The 21,093-nt window shown below is 39.1% G+C and overlaps 1 protein-coding gene across 4 annotated transcripts in view; it reads left to right on the top strand.

The window, feature by feature from the left end:
• Positions 1-21,093, top strand: part of TRAPPC12 (trafficking protein particle complex subunit 12) — a 141,163-nt gene that overhangs the window by 52,201 nt on the left and 67,869 nt on the right. For 3 of the 4 annotated variants that reach the window (XR_011647482.1, XM_012520619.3, XM_058287936.2), the window contains exons 4-5: positions 17,524-17,637; positions 19,783-19,921. Coding sequence is in view for 3 of the 4 variants with exons in the window: in XM_012520619.3 (XP_012376073.3) it covers positions 17,524-17,637; positions 19,783-19,921 (253 nt within the window). In the remaining variant the exon portion in view is untranslated. The remainder of the gene's footprint in view (positions 1-17,523; positions 17,638-19,782; positions 19,922-21,093) is intronic. The other variant, XM_058287938.2, reaches the window with a different exon arrangement.

Raw genomic sequence — 21,093 nt, 5'->3', positions numbered from 1 at the left:
AAGGATACAAAGCAGTTTATATTTATGAAAAAGAAGAAATAAAGAATGAAAGAATATATACCAGAATATTCATAATGGATATATCCTAGTTCACAGTTGACTTCCTTTTCCTTTTTCATACTATACTCTTTTCAATTTCTACAATATGGACAAGGGGTGGGTAGCATGTGGTGGGTGTTAGATAATATATTTTAAAAGGCATGCATGACAGTAACATCAGTATTTAACAGGTATCAGTACATACTATATTTTCACTAGTACCCACTACCCTAACCTGCTGCTTCCCATGTATTCTCGATATTAGCTAATGATAGTGCCCAGTTACCCTAGTCAGAAACCTGGAAATTTTTGCTCCTATTTAATACAAATGTTCTCCAGTATCACATCCCCACCACTCCTATACTAAGTCAAGCCCATATTACCCCATGTCTATTTCACTATTCTCCTATCTCATGGATCTTCGAACATTTTTGCTCACATAAATCCTCCAAAATAATTAGAAAAACTAGGTACCCCATGACACATTTTTAAGTTATCTAAAATGTGTCATCATAAATTTAAGTGGTTACAAAGGATGTAATTAATTCCTAGCTTATTGTATATTGCATATGTGCTTTAAATATATGTCCATCAAAACCCAAGATGGCAGATTAAGCTCACTCCATTTTGGGGAAACGCCTGCCATGTGACCTACTTGGCAGTTGGTACTCGTAAAAGCAATCCATCAGATCAGGCATATTTTCTTAGAAGAAATCGCACTTCTTTTTTCAGTCCAAATAAACATGTCAATATGATCCTGGCAACAATCGCTGCACTTGTGAATTCGAATCCCTAGAGTTCTTCTGCGCAGCCCTCACAGTGCACCACTGATCCCTCCCTCCTACCTGAAACCCTGGGGATCTGCCTGTTGTCCTAAGCTCACCTGTCATTTCTCCACACCCCAGTCACACCCATCTTTCCTGCTTCTTCAGTGCACTCTGCTCGTTTTCCAGTTCATTTCTTCATTAACTATACAAACTTCAAGTACTAACAGTGTGTCCTCATGTTCCTTTGTGTGACCTTTTTGTTCTTTCATGTCCCTCTGTATGGAATGCCTTTCTCCCTACTTTGTCTATCTGTATTACGCTTATTCATCCTGTAAGATTCACCTCCTCTGTGATGCTTCTCCCTGCTCCATCACACTGGGTTAGTTTCTCCCATACTTGAGTTGTCCATACCATAACGTACATATTTAATGCTAGCTAGAGGGATAGAATTGTAATATACTGTTTTATAATTATTCATTTACAAGCCTATCACATCAAATTCATCTTTGTATTCCTGTCACCTAGCATACAGTGTACTGCTTCCTAGTAGGATGGATAAATGTTTATTGAGTGAGTGAGTGGCAGAAATCAAGAAGGCTAGGACAACTTTACCAGTCAAGCTTATTGAATAAATTGTCTCTACCTTCTGGCACCTTTGCCTCCCAGACTACTCACATTCTAATTTCCACAAAGATTTTTTTTTCTCTCAAAAGTTTCCAGTACCCTAATACTTAGGAATGTTCTGTTAACTAGCATGTGTTCTCTTGTATTCCGTATTGTTAGCACTCCTTCTTGAAATCTTAAGTTCTAGAAACACTACACAGTCCTGCCTTTTCTCCCTCGCTGAACATTCCTTCTCTCTCCCTTGCAGCGTTGACTCTTTCCTAAGTGGGCATGCCTCAAAACTCAGTCTTGGGAAGCAGACTTGGCCCAATGGATAGGGTGTCCGCCTACCACATGGGAGGTCCGCAGTTCAAACCCCAGACCTCCTCGACCCATGTGGAGCTGGCCCATGCGCAGTGCTCATGTGCTTAAGGAGTGCCCTGCCACGCAGGGGTGTCCCCCGTAGGGGATCCCACACGCAAGGAGTGCGCCCCATAAGGAGAGCCACCCAGTGCGAAAGAAAGTGCAGCCTGCCCAAGAATGGCGCCACACACATAGAGAGCTGACACAACAAGATGACGCAACAAAAAGAAACACAGATTCCCGGTGCCGCTGATAAGTGGCACACAAGTGGTCACAGAAGATAGAAGTGGTCACAGAAGAACTCACAGTGATTAGATACAGAGACACAGAGAGCACACAACTGGGGGCAGGGGAAAGGGGAGAGAAAATCAATCAATCAATCAATCTTTTTTTAAAAACTCAGTCTTGAGTATTCTGTTCATATTTGCTTATCCCTCTCAGTAGGAGACACTGTCTCTCACTGGATTAGCTCTTACCTGTATATATTCTATTCTCAAATCCCCTTCTCTGGTGTTATCCTTTATCCTAGGCTCAGTCTTTCATTGCACATGTTTGCTTCTATTTGAATGTAATTTTGTAAAACCCAACTCTTCTTCCTCCTGCCTGCATCACCATATCCTTCCCCATACGTCTTAACATTGGTGGTTCACCCAAGCACCCAGACTTTAATTTTAGTTATTGTTTGTTTTCAATTTCTCCATCTCTCTCCTCCTCCGTTTCAAACTAGTAACCAAATCCTCTGAATCTTTCTTTAGTTTGTCTCCTACTTTCCTTCCTTCGTTGATCAACACCCACTGCTGACAGTCTGGTTAAGACCCTTATACTTCATGCTTCCGCTATTGAAATTGTTCCTCACTACTTAACTTTCCGGTAGCTTTTCTCATATAATTCAAGTCTGATCTCTGTAATTTGAGAAAAGAAGCTTTCCATGCCTTCCATTATTTGACATGTTATTGTTTGCCATTTACCTCCGTAACCTAGCATAGCACCTGGCACATAGTAAACATTTGATAAATACTTACTGGTGGGTAGGGACTCACAGATAAAAGGCATGGCAAAGAACAGAGGTGAGGGTTTTTGATGTTGGAGTTTTGATGTTAGAATTTGATGCTGAAGCCTTAAGCTGGAGCCTGGGGAAGTAAGCACACAGAGGAAAGAGAAGCCAGCCCCAAGAAGAGAGGAACCCTGAGCCCATGAAGAAGCAAGACCCTGGAAGGGATTCAGAGGATTTGGTTACTAGTTTGATTGCAAATGTGAAAAAGTGAGAGAAAGACACATTCTGCCAAGTTCCTGTAGCAGGAGCACTTAATTACTGCTCCCTCTCCTGATTCCCTAAGTTAAACACCTCTAGCCTTTTTTATTCGTGGCATCTGATCTGAACAAATGGATGCCTTCCCTAAGGAAATGACTCAAACTGAAATCTGAAGCATGTACAGAGCCCTAACGTGAGCATGGTGAGTCAAAGGAGCAATGAAGTAAGGCTAGCGCGGCAAGAGTTGACACACTGAGGATTAGGGAGGCACGTGGCTGATGAAGCTGGTAAGGGATGACCCTTGAGACATCTAAAAGGAAAAGAAAAATAAATAGCTGTATGTACGGTGGACTCAACACTTTAATCATAATTCAGTCATGCCCAGGTACAGATCAGATTACAAACATAATTCAACATCTATTTTTGGAATTCATAACCATATCAAACTGCTGTATTTATCTTACATGTGTTTCAATGGTTTCTCTTAATACCTTTTTAGATCATCTCTTCTTTCAAATCTCTAGCCCCTTCCCTTATTCCTTGCTCCTAAAGATGAATGACTTGTCCACCAATTTTAGAAGAAAAATTGAAACCATCAAATAGGAATACCCTCACTTTCCCAAAACCAAACATACATACCTACTGAAATCTATGTTTAGAATACCCTTCCCTCAGATTCCATTCCCTCCTACTTCCAGGAACCTTGTAATAGTAATTAGCCTTTCTTTCTAATATATAGTCAACTTCTTTCCAACTAGATCTTTCTCATTTTCTTTTAAACACACTGAAGTCTTCAGTTAAAAACAAAATTAAAATGTAGTCTCTCAGTCTCCTCCAGCTACTTTTTTATCTCACTGTTTCCATTTCCTCTTTTTCCACTCATTTTATTCCAGCCTAACTTCCAGTCTCATCTCTCCATTGAACCACCTATCAATAAGGCTACCAATTATTTTCACGTCACGTCACTGAACCTGGCAGACATTTTTTTTAACTCTCCATCATGACCTCAAAAGATTAAGCACTATTGCTTCTTCCTCTGTGAAGCTCTCTTCCCTGGATTTCCAATGCATAGCACTTCTGTTTCTTTGGCTGTTTTATCACCATCTCTGTCAGCTCATTTTTCTCATGTTGGCCATGAAATGTTGAAAATTTTCATAGTGTACTTCTGGACTATCTTTTCTTTTTCTTATTTCTTATGCACACCTTTAACTTCACTTGCTATCTATATGTATTTTACTCTCAAATTCATATCTTAGGCACAGGTCTCACTTCTAAACATCAGAACCGTACATACAGCTATTTATTTTCCTTTTAGATGTCTCAAGGGCCCCTCAAATTCAATACTGTCCAAAATTGAACTTCCTGAAACCTGTTCCTTTTCCAGTATTCCCTCTCTCAGGGAATATCACCACCACCCATCTAGTTGTACAAGTCAGAAATAAGAATTCATCTTCAAACTTCCCTGTATGTGTGCCCCGTATCACATCCATCACTAGGTGTTGTCCCTCAACCTCCCCCCCTCCGCAAGCGCTTGAACATGCTGCCCCTTCTCTACCACCACCATTGTGGAACAGGCTACCTTCAGTCATTCTTTTAAAACTTTGTGCTGAAAGACCAGATATTTTTATTTTTTTATTTCCAATCTTTAGCAGACTGCACCTTGTGTGTAATTCAATATAAATGTACACTTTGGATGAATTTAATACTCTATTATGTGTCAATGAAATTAATTTTTTTAAAGATTTATTTTATTTTTTCTCCCCCCTCCCCCGCCGCCCTTTGCCGCCTGTACTCACTGTCTGCTCTCTGTGTCCATTCACCGCACATTCCTTTGTGTCCGCTTGTCTTCTCTTCTCGTATTCTCTTTAGGAGGCACTGGAAACCAATCCTAAGACCTCTGACTTGGAAGAGAGGCACTCTGTCGCTTGAGCCACCTCACCTCCCTGGTTTGTTGTGTCTCTCATTGTCTTTCCTCTGTGTCTCTTTTTTGTTATGTCATGTTGTTGCACCACCTCACAGTGCAGGCCAGCTCGTCTTCACCAGGAGACCCCAGGAACCCCTATATCGTAGACGGGAGCCAAATCGCTTGAGCCACATCTGCTTCCCAATAAAATAATTTTTTTTAAATGTTAATGGAAATGCAAAAGATCTAAATAGGCAATCTTTTAGAAAAATTATGAGAGAAATGAAATGAAATTTAAAAATATATACCAAATACAAGCCCCCCTTTTTTACAAGTATTAGATTCAGTAGGCGTAAAGTACTGTTTTAAATTGCTGTAGAAGTTTCTCATCTTGTATACTTTTGTTATCATATACCAATGACAAACCATTCAAGGACCGACATCAGTCCGCAGACCCCCCCTTTAAGTAGTAGGACTTTGGCTAATTCTTTCTGCAAAGGGCCGAAAAGTAAATATTTTAGTTTTTGTGGGCCATGCTGTCTCTGTCACTGTTCAGCTCTGCCACTGCCACAGAAGCAATCATAGACAATTGCTACACAAATGAGCGGGGCTATGTTCCATTAAAACTTCATTTTCAAAACAGACAGCACACTGGATTTGGCCTGTAGGCCAGACATAGATTGCCAAACCCTTGCCTAGACTACTGGAGTATCTTCCTAACTGATTGACTTACATCTATTCCCCTCATCCCCCTTAAATTAATTCCCCCTCACTGGAGGTAAAGTGATCTTTTCAAAACATAATTATGACCATGTCACCCTTGCTTCCCATTACTTCTAGAAGATCTGACAAAGACCTGTGTGGTCATCCCTTACCAGCTTCATCAGCCACGTGCCTCCCTAATCCTCAGTGTGTCAACTCTTGCCGCGCTAGCCTTACTTCATTGCTCCTTTGACTCACCATGCTCACGTTAGGGCTCTGTACATGCTTCAGATTTCAGTTTGAGTCATTTCCTTAGGGAAGGCATCCATTTGTTCAGATCAGATGCCACGAATAAAAAAGGCTAGAGGTGTTTAACTTAGGGAATCAGGAGAGGGAGCAGTAATTAAGTGCTCCTGCTACAGGAACTTGGCAGAATGTGTTTCTCTCTCACTTTTTCACATTTGCAATTCAGAGAATATATATAGTCATTTTTATTATATAAAGTGACTATTACATTGGATTTAGACTAGAGAAAGCATTTGAAGTTAGTTTTAAAAAATTATCTTACCCAGTCTAAAAATATTTCAACACAAACATGACAGTCGTGTATTTTTTAATTAATTAATTTATTTATTTTTAATGTTACATTAAAAAAATATGAGGTCCCCATATACCCCTCCACCCCCCTCACCCCAATCCTCCTGTAACCACAACCTCCTCCATCATCATGGGACATTCATTGCACTTGGTGAATACATCTCTGAGCACTGCTGTACCACATGGTCAGTGGTCCACATTACAGTTTACACTCTCCCCCAGTCCATCCAGTGGGCCATGGGAGGACATAACATGACCAGTAGCTGTCCCTGCAGTACCACCCAGGACACCTCCAAGTCCTGAAAATGCCCCCACATCACATCTCTTCTTCCCATTCCCACCCTCACCAGCTACCATGGCCACTCTCCATCTCAGTGCTACATTTACTTCCATTACTAATCACATTAGTTCCAGAATAGAGTATCGGTAAGTCCACTCTAATCTATACTCTATTCCTCCATTCTGTGGACCCTGGGATGGTTATGTCCACTCCACCTCTGTATCGAGAGTGTGCTTCGATTCCACTTGGATGATGGATGCAATTCTCCTGTTTGCAGTTGTAGGCACTCTTGGCTCCCTGGTGTGGTGGTTGACCTCCTTCACCTCCCTGTTAGCTGGCTGGGGTAAGTCCAATAAACCAGAGGGTAGGAGTTGCAAGTCTGCCAAGGCTCAGGGCCTGGCTATCACATGGACAATCTAGAGATTCAGGTCCCCTGAGTATACACTAAACTCCAGCGCCAACCACAGGTCTGGTAAAAGTGACAGGAGAGGCTTGTGAACAAAGATCACACCCGAGTCTAACTCCATCACATTCAGGACCACAAACTCCAAAGTAGGGCCAACTGACATGGCACTGAAGTCCATCTGCCATGACCATAGAACCTGTGGGTCTCTGTAGCCCTCACAAGAACCCATACCTGGGGTTGTATCTACTTTAGCTGTTGCTGGGACTCTGCTGAGGTGTGTGTAAGGGCGACCCCTATGATGACCTCCTGGCTCTTTTTTGTAGACTCATAGCCATATAAACTCATTTGTCCTTTCCATTTCCCCCTTTTATTCAGGGTCAAAAAGCATTTTTAACTCCTGATATTATGTATAGGCTGAGAAGATCTGCTGGTCTGAGTTGACCCTTTTATTCAAGGTTGTTGTCCAGCCACGTCATCAGCTGGTACTTGGTAGTAATCCCTTGGTGCCAGGGAGGCTCATCCCCGGGAGTCATGTCCCATGTTGGGGGGAATGCAATGCATTTACATGCTGAGATTGGCTTCAAGACTGGCCACATTTGAGCAACATGGAAGCTCTCAGGAGGTAACTCTTAGGCACCCTGCAGCTCTAGGCCTAGTTCTTATTTCAGACACACAGTTCCATGAGCATAGTCATTAGCATCAAGGGCTCATTGTTGAACCATCCTTCCTTATTGGTCTTAGCCATTGCACTCAGATATAGAATACATGCTAATTTAGAAAAATTGAAGTGAAAATAAACTGGAGTATCAAAAATTTTTTAAAAAGCTTTGTTTTTGATGTTTTGCCTTCCATCACTGCAATAAGTATTGCCCTATATGCACATTGGCAAGGCAACTTCTTCCATCTCTTCCACAGGGTCTTTGTCCTTTCTTTTTCTTTTCTTTTTTTTTCTAATTATTAAGCTTCACAAAAGTTTTAGACCACAGTAATTCCTATATACAATATACAGTACTCCCACATATTCAACATTATATACTTTGTCCCTTCCCCAGCAATAATCTTTTTACATGTTCATACTATGTTTACCGCAACTGATATACAGATATTGAGACAATAGCTTTCAAACAAGGTCACACTTGGGTTTACATTGTGGTCTATATTTTAGACTATACAATTTTCTAAATTTTGGTTATCTTATGTTTTACGTTATGATTTACATTTTAGCCTATAGGCCCCTATACATTTTTGGTGTAATTTAACATGTCCTATATCAATTCTTGCATAATCTTGTGGAACACTTCCATTGCCCCACAGTTACACTGATTCCACCTCTTCAATACCTCTTCCCCCTCCCCTCAGGGCCCATAGTGACAATCACTCTTTGTTGCTTGAAGGGCTATGTTCAGAGATACTTGCAACAATGTTGAGGGCATGACATGCTCGATTGCCCTAATGCACTGGGAGCCACGATTACTCTCGAGAGATACAATTCCCTCTATTTGAGAACATCAGTCCTCCCCAGGATGTGGGTATACCTTCACTCTCATTGTATGGGTTTCTATCCAATGATATAACCCACCATAACAAAATGAGCACTCGCACAGTCCGTAGAAGCCTGTCCTGTGTCAGATTCTCCCCTTTAAGCATCTTAAACAGGGAACCTTCCTTATATTTTTGAAAAAGTTTTTTCAACAATATACTCTCAACCACATACCTGACAATATCCTATGTTCATATGTTCCCCCACTCTCCCCCCAATTTCTTGGGCCATATTTACCCATCTTCCAATCCCTAACTCCCCTCAAGCCCACAAAGCCCCAGCCAAAGGTATCCCTGTGCCACCATTTTATCCTTTCCCTGTACAAATACTTACCTCCAGCTTATAGATTTCACCCAGGTAGGTGTCAGCTCACAACCTTCCTCTATCCCCCAAATTCCTTTAAGCCTATCATCCAATCTCTAGCTTTCTGAGGCAGCTTGGTTTACTTATTTAATATAATTGAGGTCATGTAGTATTTGCCTTCAATGCCTGGGTTGCTTCACTCAACATAAGGTTCTCAAGATTCATCCATGTTATCACATGTGTTTGTAGCGTATTCGTTCTTAAAGCTGAGTAGTATTCCATTGTATGTATATACCACATCTTTATCCATTCATCTGTTAATGGGCATTTGGGTTGATTCCAACTCTTGGCAATAATGAACAATGCTGCTATGAACATTGGGTGTGCATATATTGGTTTGTGTCCTTGTTTTCAGTTCTACTGGGTATAAACCCAGCAGTGGAATTGCTGGGTCATATGGCAAATCTATAGCTAGTTCTTTGAGAAATCTCCAAACTGTCCTCCAGAATGATTGGATCTTCTGCATTCCCACCAGCAGTGGATGAGTGTTCCCATTCCTCCACATCCTCTCCAGCATTTGTAGTCATATGTTTTTTTCATAGCTGCCAATCTTATGGGGGTAAGATGGTATCTCACTGTAGTTTTGATTGGCATTTCCCTAATAGCTAGAGATTTGGAGCATTTTTTTCATGTGCTTTTTAGCCATTTGTATTTCTTGTTTGGAGAAGTGTCTGTTTAAATCTTTTCCCCATTTTTTAAATGGGTTGTCTTTTTATTTTCAAGATATAGGAATTCTTTATATATGCAGGATATAAGTCTCCTATCAGGTCTATGGTTACCAAATATTTTCTCCCATTGTGTAGGCTCTCTTTTCACTTTCTTTCTTTGTTTTTTTTTTTTTTAAAGATTTATTTATTTATTTAATTCCCTCCCCGGTTGTCTGTTCTCTGTGTCTATTTTGCTGCATCTTGTTTCTTTGTCCACTTCTGTTGTCGTCAGCGGCACAGGAAGTGTGGGCGGCGCCATTCCTGGGCAGGCTGCACTTTCTTTCACGCTGGGCGGCTCTCCTCATGGGCGCACTCATTGAGCATGGGGCTCCCCTACGCAAGGTGGCAGGGCACTCCTTGCGCGCATCAGCACTGCGCATGGGCCAGCTCCACACGGGTCGAGGAGGCCCGGGGTTTGAACCGCGGACCTCCCATGTGGTAGACGGATGCCCTAGCCACTGGGCCAAGTCCGCTGCCATCTTTTCACTTTCTTTTTTTTTTTTAAAGATTTATTTATTTATTATTTAATTTCCCCCCCTCCCCTGGTTGTCTGTTCTTGGTGTCTATTTGCTGCGTCTTGTTTCTTTGTCCGCTTCTGTTGTCGTCCGCGGCACGGGAAGTGTGGGCGGCGCCATTCCTGGGCAGGCTGCTCTTTCTTTTCACGCTGGGCGGCTTTCCTCACGGGCGCACTCCTTGCACGTGGGGTTCCCCCACGCGGGGGACACCCTTGCGTGGCACGGCACTCCTTGCGCGCATCAGCACTGCGCATGGCCAGCTCCACACGGGTCAAGGAGGCCCGGGGTTTGAACCGCGGACCTCCCATATGGTAGACGGACGCCCTAACCACTGGGCCAAAGTCCGTTTCCCTCTTTTCACTTTCTTGACAGACTCTTTTGGGGTACAGAAGGCTTTAATTTTGAGGAAGTCCCATTTATCTGTTTGTTCTTTTGCTGCTCACGCTTTGGGTGTGAAGTTCATGAAGCCATTTCCTATTACAGGGTCCTGTAAATGGTTCCCAACATTGCTTTCCAACGTATTTATGGTCTTAGTTCTTATATTTAGGTCTCAGATCCATCTTGAGTTGATTTTTGTGTAAGGTGTGAGCTGGTAATCCTCTTTCATTCTTTTGCATATGGATATCCATTTCTCCAGGCACCATATGTTGAAGAGGCTATTCTCTCCCAGTTGAGAGGGTTTGGTGGACTTATCAAATATTATATGACTGTATATATGAGGATCTATATCAGAACTTTCAATTTGGTTCCTGTGCCAATACCATGCTGTTTTCACTACCGTAGTTTTGTAGTACATTTTGAAGTCAGGTAGTGTGATTCCTCCAATTTCATTTTTCTTTTTCAATGTGTCTTTGGCTATTCAGGACCTCTTTCCTTTCCTAATAAATTTCATAGCTAGTTTTTCTAGCTCATTAAAGAATGCTGTGTTGATTTTTATTGGTATGGCATTGAATGTGTAGATCAGTTTTGGTAAGATAGACATCTTAATAATATTTAGTCTTCCTATCCATGAACAGGGAATGTTCTTCAATTTATTTAGGTCTTCTTTGATTTCCTTGAACAGTGTTGTGTAGTTCTCTGTGTATAAGCTTTTTACATCTTTATTTAAATTTATTCCTACATATTTGATTTTTTTATTTACTAATATAAATGGTATTTGTTTCTTAATTTCCTCCTGAGATTGCTCATTATTGGTGTACAGAAATGCTATTGATTTTTGCACATTGATCTTATAACCTGCAACTGTACTAAACTCATTTATGAGTTCTAGAAGCTTTCTTGTAGACTTCCCAGGGTTTTCTATGTACAGGATCATGTCATCTGCAAATAATGAAATTTTGACTTCTTCCTTTCCTATTTGGATGCCTTTTATATCTTGTTCTTGCCTCAGTGCTCAAGCAAGTACTTCTAAGACAATGTTAAATAGAAGGGGTGATAGTGGGCATCCTCGTCTTGTTCCTGATCTTAGAGGGTAAGATTTTAGTATTTCACCATTGTGAATGATGTTGGCTGTGGGTTTTTCATATATACCCTCTATCATGTTCAGAAAATTTCCTTGTATTCCAATCTTTTGCAGTGTTTTTATCAAGAATGGGTGCTGTATTTTTCAAATGCTTTTTCTACATCTATAGATATGATCATGTGCTTTTTTTCCTTCAATCTATTTATATGGTGTATTACATTAATTGATTTTCTTATGTTGAACCATCCTTGCATACCCAGAATGAACCCCACTTGGTCATAGTGTATAATTTGTTTAATGTGTTTGTTGAATACGATTAGCAAGTATTTTGTTGAGGATTTTTGCATCTAGGTTCATTAGAGAAATTGGTCCGTAATTTTCCTTTCTTGTGGTGTCTTTGTTTGGCTTTCGTACTAGGGTAATGTTGGCATCATAGAATGAGTCAGGCAATATTCCTTCTGTTTCAGTTTTTTGGAAGAGTTTAAGCAAGATTGGCATTAGTTCTTTCCGGAATGTTTTGTAGAATTCACCTGTGAAGCCATCTGGCCCAGGGCTCTTCTTAGTTGGGAGGTTTTTAATGACTGACTCTATCTCCTTACTTGTGATTGGTTTGTTGAGATCATTAATTTCTTCTTTCATCAATAGAGACTGCTTATGTGTTTCTAGGAATTTGTCCATTTCCTCTAAATTGTCCTTCTTGTTGGAATATAGTTTTTCAAAGTATCCTCTTATGATAGTCTTTATTTCTGTGGGATCAGTGGTGATATCTCTTTTCTCATTTCTTATTTTGTGTATTTGCATCTTCTTTCTTTTTTTCTTTGTTAGTCTAGCTAAGGGTTTGTCAATTTTATTGATCTTCTCAAAGAACCAGCATTTAGTTTATCTTTTCAAGTGCTTTCCTATTTTCTATTTCATTTAGTTCTGCTCTTATCTTTGCGATTTCTTTCTTTCTTCTTCCATTGGGGTTACTTTGTTGTTTTTTTACTAATTCCTTCAAGTGTGCAGATAGTTCTTCAATTTTAGCTCTTCTTTTTTTAATGTATGAACTTATGGCTATAAATTTCCCTCTCAGTACTGGTTTTGCTGCATCCCATAAGTTTTGGTATGTTGTGTTATCATTTTCATTAGTTTCAAGGTAGTTTTTTATTTCTTTTGAGATTTCCTCCTTGACCCACTGTTTTTCTAAGAGTGTGCTATTTAATTTCCATATCTTGTTGTGAAATCTGGGCCTCTGGCCCTTACAGATTTCCAGTTTTATTCCACTGTGGTCAGAGAAATTATTTTGTATGATTTTGATCTTTCTGAATTCATTGAGACTTTCTTTGTGGCCTAGCATATGGTCTATCTTGGAGAATGAGCCATATGCACTTAAGAAAAATGTTTTTCCTACTGTATTTGGGTGTAATGTTCTGTATATGTCTATTAGGTCCAACTCCTCTAATACACTGTTCAAAGTTTTTGTTTCCTTATTAATTCTCTTTTGAGATGTTCTGTCCAAAGTTGATAGTGGTGTATTAAAGTCCCCCACTATACTTGTAGAGGCATCTATTCTTTCACTTAGTTTTACCAGTGTTTGCCTCACGTATTTGGAGGCACCCTTGTTAGAAACATAAATGCTTATGATTGTTCGTTCTTCTTGAAAGATTATCCCTTTCACTAATATGTAGTGTCCATCTTTGTCTCTCACAATTGTTTTGCATTTAAAATCTGTTTTGTCTGATAATAATATAGCTACTCCTGCCCTTTTTTAAATATTGTTTGCTTGTAAGATTGTTTTCCAGCATTCACTTTCAACCTCCTTGAATCCCTGGGTCTAAGATGAGTTTCTTGTAGACAACATATAGATGGGTCATATTTCCTTATCCAGTCTTCCAATCTGTGTCTCTTAACAGGTGCGTTTAATCCATTGACATTTAGTGTTATTACTTTCAAGGAATTACTTATGTTAGCCATGTTTTCTTTGGATATTTGTTTTTCTTATGTTGTTTGATTTTTTTTTTTTTTTTTTTGTAGCTTTAGTTGTTCTTACACTCTCCTCCAACTCTGTCTCTCCTGTTTGTTTCTTTCCTCCTGCAGAACTCCCTTTAGTATTTCTTGAAGGGCAGGTTTCTTGTTGGCATACTCTCTAAATTTCTGTTTATCTGTGAGTATTTTGACCTCTTCATCATTTTTGAATGCTAGCTTTGCTGGATAGAGTATTCTTGGTTGGAAATTCTTCTTTTAGTACCTTGACTATGTCATACCACTGCCTTCTTGCCTCCATGGTCTCAGATAAGAGATCAGCACTTAATCTTATGGAGCCTCCCTTGTATGTGATGGTTCTCTTTTCTCTTGCTGCTTTTAGTATTTTCTGTTTGTCTTGTACATTGAATAATTTGACAAGTATATGTCTTGGGGTAGGCCTGTTTGGATTTATGCTGAATGGGGTTCGTTGTGCTTCCTGGACGTGTACATCCATCTCCCTCAGTAGATTTGGGAAGTTTTCAGCCATTATTTCCTCCAACACCCTTCTTGTCCCCTTTCCCTTCTCTTCTCCTTCTGGGATGCCTATAATGCATATGTTTGTGTGTTTTGCGTTGTCATTCAGGTCCCTTAATCCCTGCTGGATTTTTTCTATCTTTTTATCAATTAATTCTACTATCTGTTTGATTTCAGATGTAGTGTCTTCCACATCACTAATTCTTTCCTCTGCCTCTTCAAATCTGCTGTTATTCACTGAGAGTATATTTTTTATTTCTTGGAGTGTGCTATTGATCCCCATAGTCTCTGTGATCTTTTTGTGCATAATAACAATTTCTTTTGTATGCTCTCCAAGTGTTTTCTTAATCTGCTTAATCTCTTCCTTCATTGAATTGGTCCATGATACATGTTTTGAGAGCTTTAATTACTTGTTCGGTGTTCTACTTCTCTTCCTGGTTTTTAGTTTGTTCATTACATTGGGCCATGTTTTCCTGATTATTGGTATGGTCTGTAGTTTTTTGTTGCTGTCTGGTTATCATTTTATCTTGTTGGGTTTATTCTGTTGATTATCTTCTTATTCTAGCCTTGGGGTTTAATTAGTTGTTGTTTTTGTGTGCATGTTAAGTCTTCTCTTTATCACTTTTTTCTTCTTATTCTATTTCCTTGTTGTTGGCTAAGTTCCCTTGAAGGAAAATATTAGGTCTGGAGAAAGTGAAAGGGGTAAGAAAAGAAAAATATAATAACAGTATTGACAGTGTTAGCAGAAGAACCATATGAGATCTAGGAGAATGGATATAGAATTCATGGAGGCTGTGTATAGTTATAACCTTAAAAAAGTGGAGTACCTATAATGAGATAGTAAAGTGAATATGGGGAGGAATATCCTATGAATTGAAAGGTCAGTGTGGGCAGCAGCAGACTTGACCCAGTGATTGGGGTGTCCATCTACCACATGGGAGGTCCGCAGTTCAAACCCCCAGCCTCCTTAACCCGTGTGGAGCTGGCCCATGCACAGTGCTGATGCGCGCAAGGAGTGCCGTGCCGTGGAGGGGTGTCCCCCGCATAGGGGAGCCCCACACGCAAGGAGTGCACCCCGTAAGGAGAACCGCCCAGCGTGAAAGAAAGTGCAGCCAGCCCAGGAATGGTGCCGCACACACGGAGAGCTGACACAACAAGATGACGCAGCAAAAAGAAACACAGATTCCCATGCCGCTGACAACAGCAGAAGCGGACAAAGAAGACACAGCAAATAGACACAGAGAACAGACAACCGGGGTGGGGGGTTGGAGGGAGTAAGGAGAGAAATAAATAAATAAATAAATAAATCTTTAAAAAAAAATGAGTGAGTTAGTATATAAAATGGATTTCTACTCTAATATGTATTTTTTAAAGTATGATCATGTCACTTCCTTCCTTAAAACCCTTCAGTGGTTTCCCATGGCCCTTAGAATAAGTCCAGAATCTCTTGGATGGCTCCTGGGCCCTGCCTACCTTTTCATTCTCATCTGTCACCAGTCTTTCTTCACTGCCTGTGGTCTAACCTTCTGGATTTATTTTAGTTCTTCACACACTCTCTCTCTTCTTTGTGATGCCTCCAAGCATTCACTCAGACAGTTCTCTCTGCCTAGAGAGTCCTTCTCCCCTTCTTGATCTCGCTTATTCCTAGTCATTCTATCGGTCTCAGCCTAAATGTTATTCTCTTCCTGCCATTCCCACCTGAGACTGAAGTAGGCCGTCCAGTTACACACTCCCATGGTACTCTATACCTCTTGTTTGAGAAACACTTTCCATGCACACAAAAGCGTTTCATTAATTTTTGAAAAAACAGTATTTAAAACCCTTCTTCCTTGCTAGAGCATAAGTTTAATGAGCATAGGGATATAACTTTCATTCATTGCTGTATCTATCAGAGGCTTGCACAATCTCTGCCATGTAGGAGGGACTGAAAATATATTTGTTGACTCATTATGAGTACATTATGAAGTATTCAAAAAGTGCCTATTATGGTAACACATTATAGTGAGTATAGCTAACATGGCTGGTTTATAAATGGGATTGTAGCTGAAAGGGGTAGTCTAGGGATATAAATGTCAGTTGAAAGGATGCTAGAGAATAGTCTAAGGACTTAATAACATGGTAAACCTGGAGGTGGTGAGGACTCCAGTTAATAATACAAATACAAGAATGTTCTATGAACTAGAACAAGTGTACGTCACTATTACCTGATGGTTAGAATATAGTGATACATGGGGAAAATACAATTAATATAACTTATGGAGTATAGTTAGCAGCAATATTATAATATTTTTGCATCAATATCAAAAAAGGTACTATATCAATGCTAAGGGTCAATCAAAAGGGGGTATGGGATTTTTTTCTTCTGGCCTAAGGAAAATGTTCAAAGATTTACTAGGGTGATGACTGCACAACTAGATGAAAGTGTGAGCCACTGAGTATAAACTAGATAGAATATACAAGGCATGTGACTGTATAACACAATGAACAATGTGGTTAACATTACAAATATGAAAGTGTTCTCTCATGAACTATAACAAATGTACAATACTAATGCATAGTGTTAATAATAGGGGGTGTATGGAAAAACTATACCAAGTATACAGTATGGACCATAGTTAGTGGTAATAGTCTGAGCATGTTCTTTCATAATCTGCAAGAGAAACTCCACAACAGTGTAAGGTGTTGGTGGAGGGGCAATGTATGGGAATTCTGCACATTAAGCATGATTGTTCTGTAAGCTTACAACTTCGCTAATAAAAAATATTTTTAAAAAGAGTGCCTATTGTATTGAGCAAACATACATTTAACATCTGTTTCTAGCTCCTTAAAGAGGTTAAAACATTCTCTCTGATAATATTTTCCCATTCATTTGCCTAATAGCCCTTCTTTCTTTATTGCATAAGGCCAAAGGTAAACACTAGAGAGTCCAAATTAATGAGCCAGTATGCCGATGTCAGCTAGGCTTCCTGTAGTTCAAGTTAAAAGATGAAGTAATCTGAAAGTAGGCTCTGTATTGAAGGATTGACCTTTAACATGTTGTATTAGCATAATTCATTGACTTTTTTCACATTGATAAAATAGAATTATGTTAAACATGTAAAAACCACTTATTTGATAGTCACTTGCAGATCTTATCATTACTAATAAAAAATATCAAACACCTAGCATAAAATTAAATAGTTGATTTTAAATCAACAGACATCACAAGATAGGAAAAACAATGTTATAGATTTAATGGGGCTATGGAAGACTCTCCAATAAGGAGTCTCTTCCTTCTGTTCTATTAGTTGTTAAACTTTAGGTTTTTTTAATAATTTGATCATCTTGAACTCTATCTCATGCTTGGCTCCCCTTATTGCCTAATTACACATGTAACATTGATAAATGACATTCTTCTTTGTACCAGCCAGCTGACTGACCTTGTCATTATTACTAATGGCTGGATGGAGCTGCTTCTGGCAAAGCAAGCAACTGTGTGTTTTAGTGGCTCTGGGTTTTTTTGTTTGGTTTTTTTTTTTTGGTTACTTTTTCCGTTGTGCCTTATAGAACAGCAAAAACTGGAGGGCAGCAGTTGACCTGTGTGGACGCCTTCTTACAGCCCATGGTCAAGGCTATGGCAAGAGCGGGCTACCTACCAGTCATACAACAGATTCGTTACAGGTAGAACACCTTTTGATTGCTCTTTTTATTTGACTTGTCATAATTTGGTGACATGGAAGAGATCATGGTCTTTCATGTCAATAAGAACAATTTTAGAACAAAAGTAGGTTTTCAGGTCCTAAATTTAATCTCAGTGTGAGATTACTGTAGTTCATGGTTTCCTGAATATACTGTATATATTATATTGATCTGAATTCAAATTCTAACGTAATTTTGAAATAAATACTGTGCATCCAAAAATTCATTCGCAAGGTGCTTAGCACTTGATCTGCACAATAAACACCAGACATGGTATAAGGATGGCAGATAGGTTTTGCCTTCTGTGATTGGTAATGACTGCTAGGTTGTGAAGGATTCTGAGGCATGTCTAGGCCTAGTAGAAAAGATTGACATGATCACTTAGTTATGTCTGCCACAGGAAAGTGATGGTATATATGCCATGTATTTGCTATCCCTTATATGATAGAAACACTTGCTCTTAAATTTATAAAGAATACACAAAAGAAAGTTGTGAAAAAAAGAAAACTCCTCTGATGAGAAGGAAGAGCTTAAAAATCCTTCAATTTTTCCATTCCATGGTTAGTTTTTTCACTTTTATTTTAGCTTTTAGGTGAATTACCCAGAATTAAGCAAATCACCAGATACTCCAGAACAGTGAAAAGTTCTTGAGAGGAATGATACTGGGGATATCTGATGATTTATATACTCCCTTTTTCTTTCATCTTTTCCCATCAAGACTTGACCATGTATAGAAAGACAAGATAAAGAACTCTAACTTTAGATGTACCTCTCTATCCATAGGTTTGCTAAATCATAGATTATTTCTCTTCTATATCTCTAAAATCTATTACTACCCATAGCTTAGGCCCTTGTCAGAATACTGCTTTAGCCTCCTGTGTAAACTTATTTCAGGTCTCTCTATTCACGTTTATTCAAAAAATTACCTCCAAAATAATCTTTTAAAGCACTGTTTTGGGAAACGGACTTGGCCCAGTGGTTAGGGCGTCCGTCTACCACATGGGAGGTCCGCGGTTCAAACCCCAGGCCTCCTTGACCCGTGTGGAGCTGGCCCACGCGCAGTGCTGATGCACGCAAGGAGTGCAGCCCCACGCAGGAGTGTCCCCCGCGTAGGGGAGCCCCACGCGCAAGGAGTGCGCCCCGTAAGGAGAGCTGCCCAGCGCGAAGGAAAGTGCAGCCTGCCCAGGAATGGCGCCGCCCACACTTCCCGTGCCGCTGATGACAACAGAAGCGGACAAAGAAACAAGACACAGCAAATAGACACAGAGAACAGACAACCGGGAGAGGGGGGGAATTAAATAAATAAATAAATCTTAAAAAAATAAAAAATAAAGCACTGTTTTGATCATTTCACTTTCCTACTCAAAAATTGTCAATAGTTTCCCATTGCCCACCAATCTAAATTGAATCTCCTCACCGTGTACATGAAACCCACCAGAATATGGCCATAGACACTATGATATAATGAAAAGAATGTTAGGCTCAATTTGATTCCCATCTTTTAATTAAAGTCTCTGTTAATTTCCATCATTTTCCTAAATGTACTTGTATTCTGGCCACTTGACCAGCCTGCTATCCTCACATACATCACATACTTTCCACTCTGTGCCTTTGTTTATTCCTATACCTGGAACGGCCTCTCTCTGTCTCTTCCAGTCCCTGCCTATAAAAATTCTATTTATTCTTCAGTGTCTTTCTCAAACACTGCTTTATCCACAATCTGTTCCTCATCTTCCTTGCTTGGCCTTCCTCCAAACTATTATAATCTCTCCACTTTACTGTTGTGTTCTTATCTCCTCCTTCCATCACCTCTCCACCCTCTACTAGATTATATACTCCTTTGAGAAAGGGATTATATCTTTATCTCCATAATATACACATCATTTCCTGCTGAATAAGTATTTGTTGAAATAAATTGTATCAAGTAAAATAATTTACATCATCATTATGAAGCCCAAAAATATGTTATAAACATCTAACTGTACAAATGTGCAAGGAGAGAAAGTTAGTTTACCCTTTCTTGTAATGTATTAGGAATCAAGTTCTAATATTAATTAATAGGAATAGGAATTTCTGAATTTTATATATGTAAATAATCTATTATTTCTATTATATTTGTGTTTTTAGCTTTGGTTTGTGAGGCTGGCACTACTGGTGAAGTTGGGCCTTTTCCAGAATGCTGAAATGGAATTTGAACCCTTTGGAGATCTGGATAAACCAGACCTTTATTATGAATACTATCCTCATGTATATCCTGGGCGAAAGGGTAAGGCAATGGTATTTAATATTTGTCTATTTGCATGTAATTTACTTTGCCTTGCCTTGCCTTGCCTTGCTTTGCACATAATTAAGTATCCTCAGTTTTTCTTATTTTATCCAATCCTGAAAAATCAAATAAGTCACCTAACAACAAGCTTTAATTTACAAAAGTTTCATAAATACATCACACGTGTTCACTGATTCATTCATTTATTCATTTAACAAACATTTATTGGACATTTATGTCAAAGCAGTGTGATTTGCCATAGATTGGATGGTAGACTTTCAAACTTTTTTGGTCGTGTTCCATAGAAAAAATACTTTTGTATCATGACCTAGTTCAAATATATGCATATGAATGAAAAAAAAAGTGTTCATGAGACAGTTCTTCTCCTTACCAGATGAAGCACACTGTGATCTTTTCTATTAGTCTCTATTCTGATTTAATTTATTTGGAAAATAAATTAATGGATCATGACCTATTGCTTAAACAACATTGGTTAGAACGTACGGTAGTTCTTGGAAAATGGCAAAAAATAAAAATTGAGGTCAGGAAAGGCCAGATTATGAAGACCCCTCTGTGGCACTTGGAGCCTTAAAGTAGAATGTACATTCTCTTGTTAGAGAACTTTAGAGAAATGTTTGCAATCCATCATATTTTCATATTTAATTTTAAAAACAATTTTGGAAGGATTTCTATTAAGAAGTAGTATAAACATAGTTATTAAAAGCATGGACCCTGTAGTTAGACTGCTTGGGTTAAATGCTGGCACCTCCACTTACTTGTTTTATAACCTTGGGCAATTTATTAAACTTTGTACCTCACTGTCCTTATCGGAAAAACAAGAATAATTATACTTACTTCCTAGGGGTGCCATGACAATTAAATGATTTATTGTGTAAGTTGCTTATAATTGTGACTGGCACATTGTAATTATTACATTTGGGTTTTTTTTCATTTGATTTTATTATATTCTTAAGTACCATACTTTAGATTCTAATCCTGCCATTTTTGGTAAAATCAAAACTGATCAGCATTTGTTGGATGAAGCAGTGGAGCTACTGAGATTAGTCCTTGTTGTTAGGAAACTTAAAGCCTAATTGCAGGAAGAAAATATAAAATAACAACTAACAGTGCAATAGAGTATAAAGCCCTGATAAATCGCTATAGTTTCAAAA

Source organism: Dasypus novemcinctus, chromosome 25, assembly GCF_030445035.2.
Source record: "Dasypus novemcinctus isolate mDasNov1 chromosome 25, mDasNov1.1.hap2, whole genome shotgun sequence".
In the NCBI taxonomy this organism is placed as follows: domain Eukaryota; kingdom Metazoa; phylum Chordata; class Mammalia; order Cingulata; family Dasypodidae; genus Dasypus; species Dasypus novemcinctus.
The sequence above is the reverse complement of the archived record's forward strand: the minus strand, read 5'-3'. Positions and strand labels throughout refer to the sequence as shown.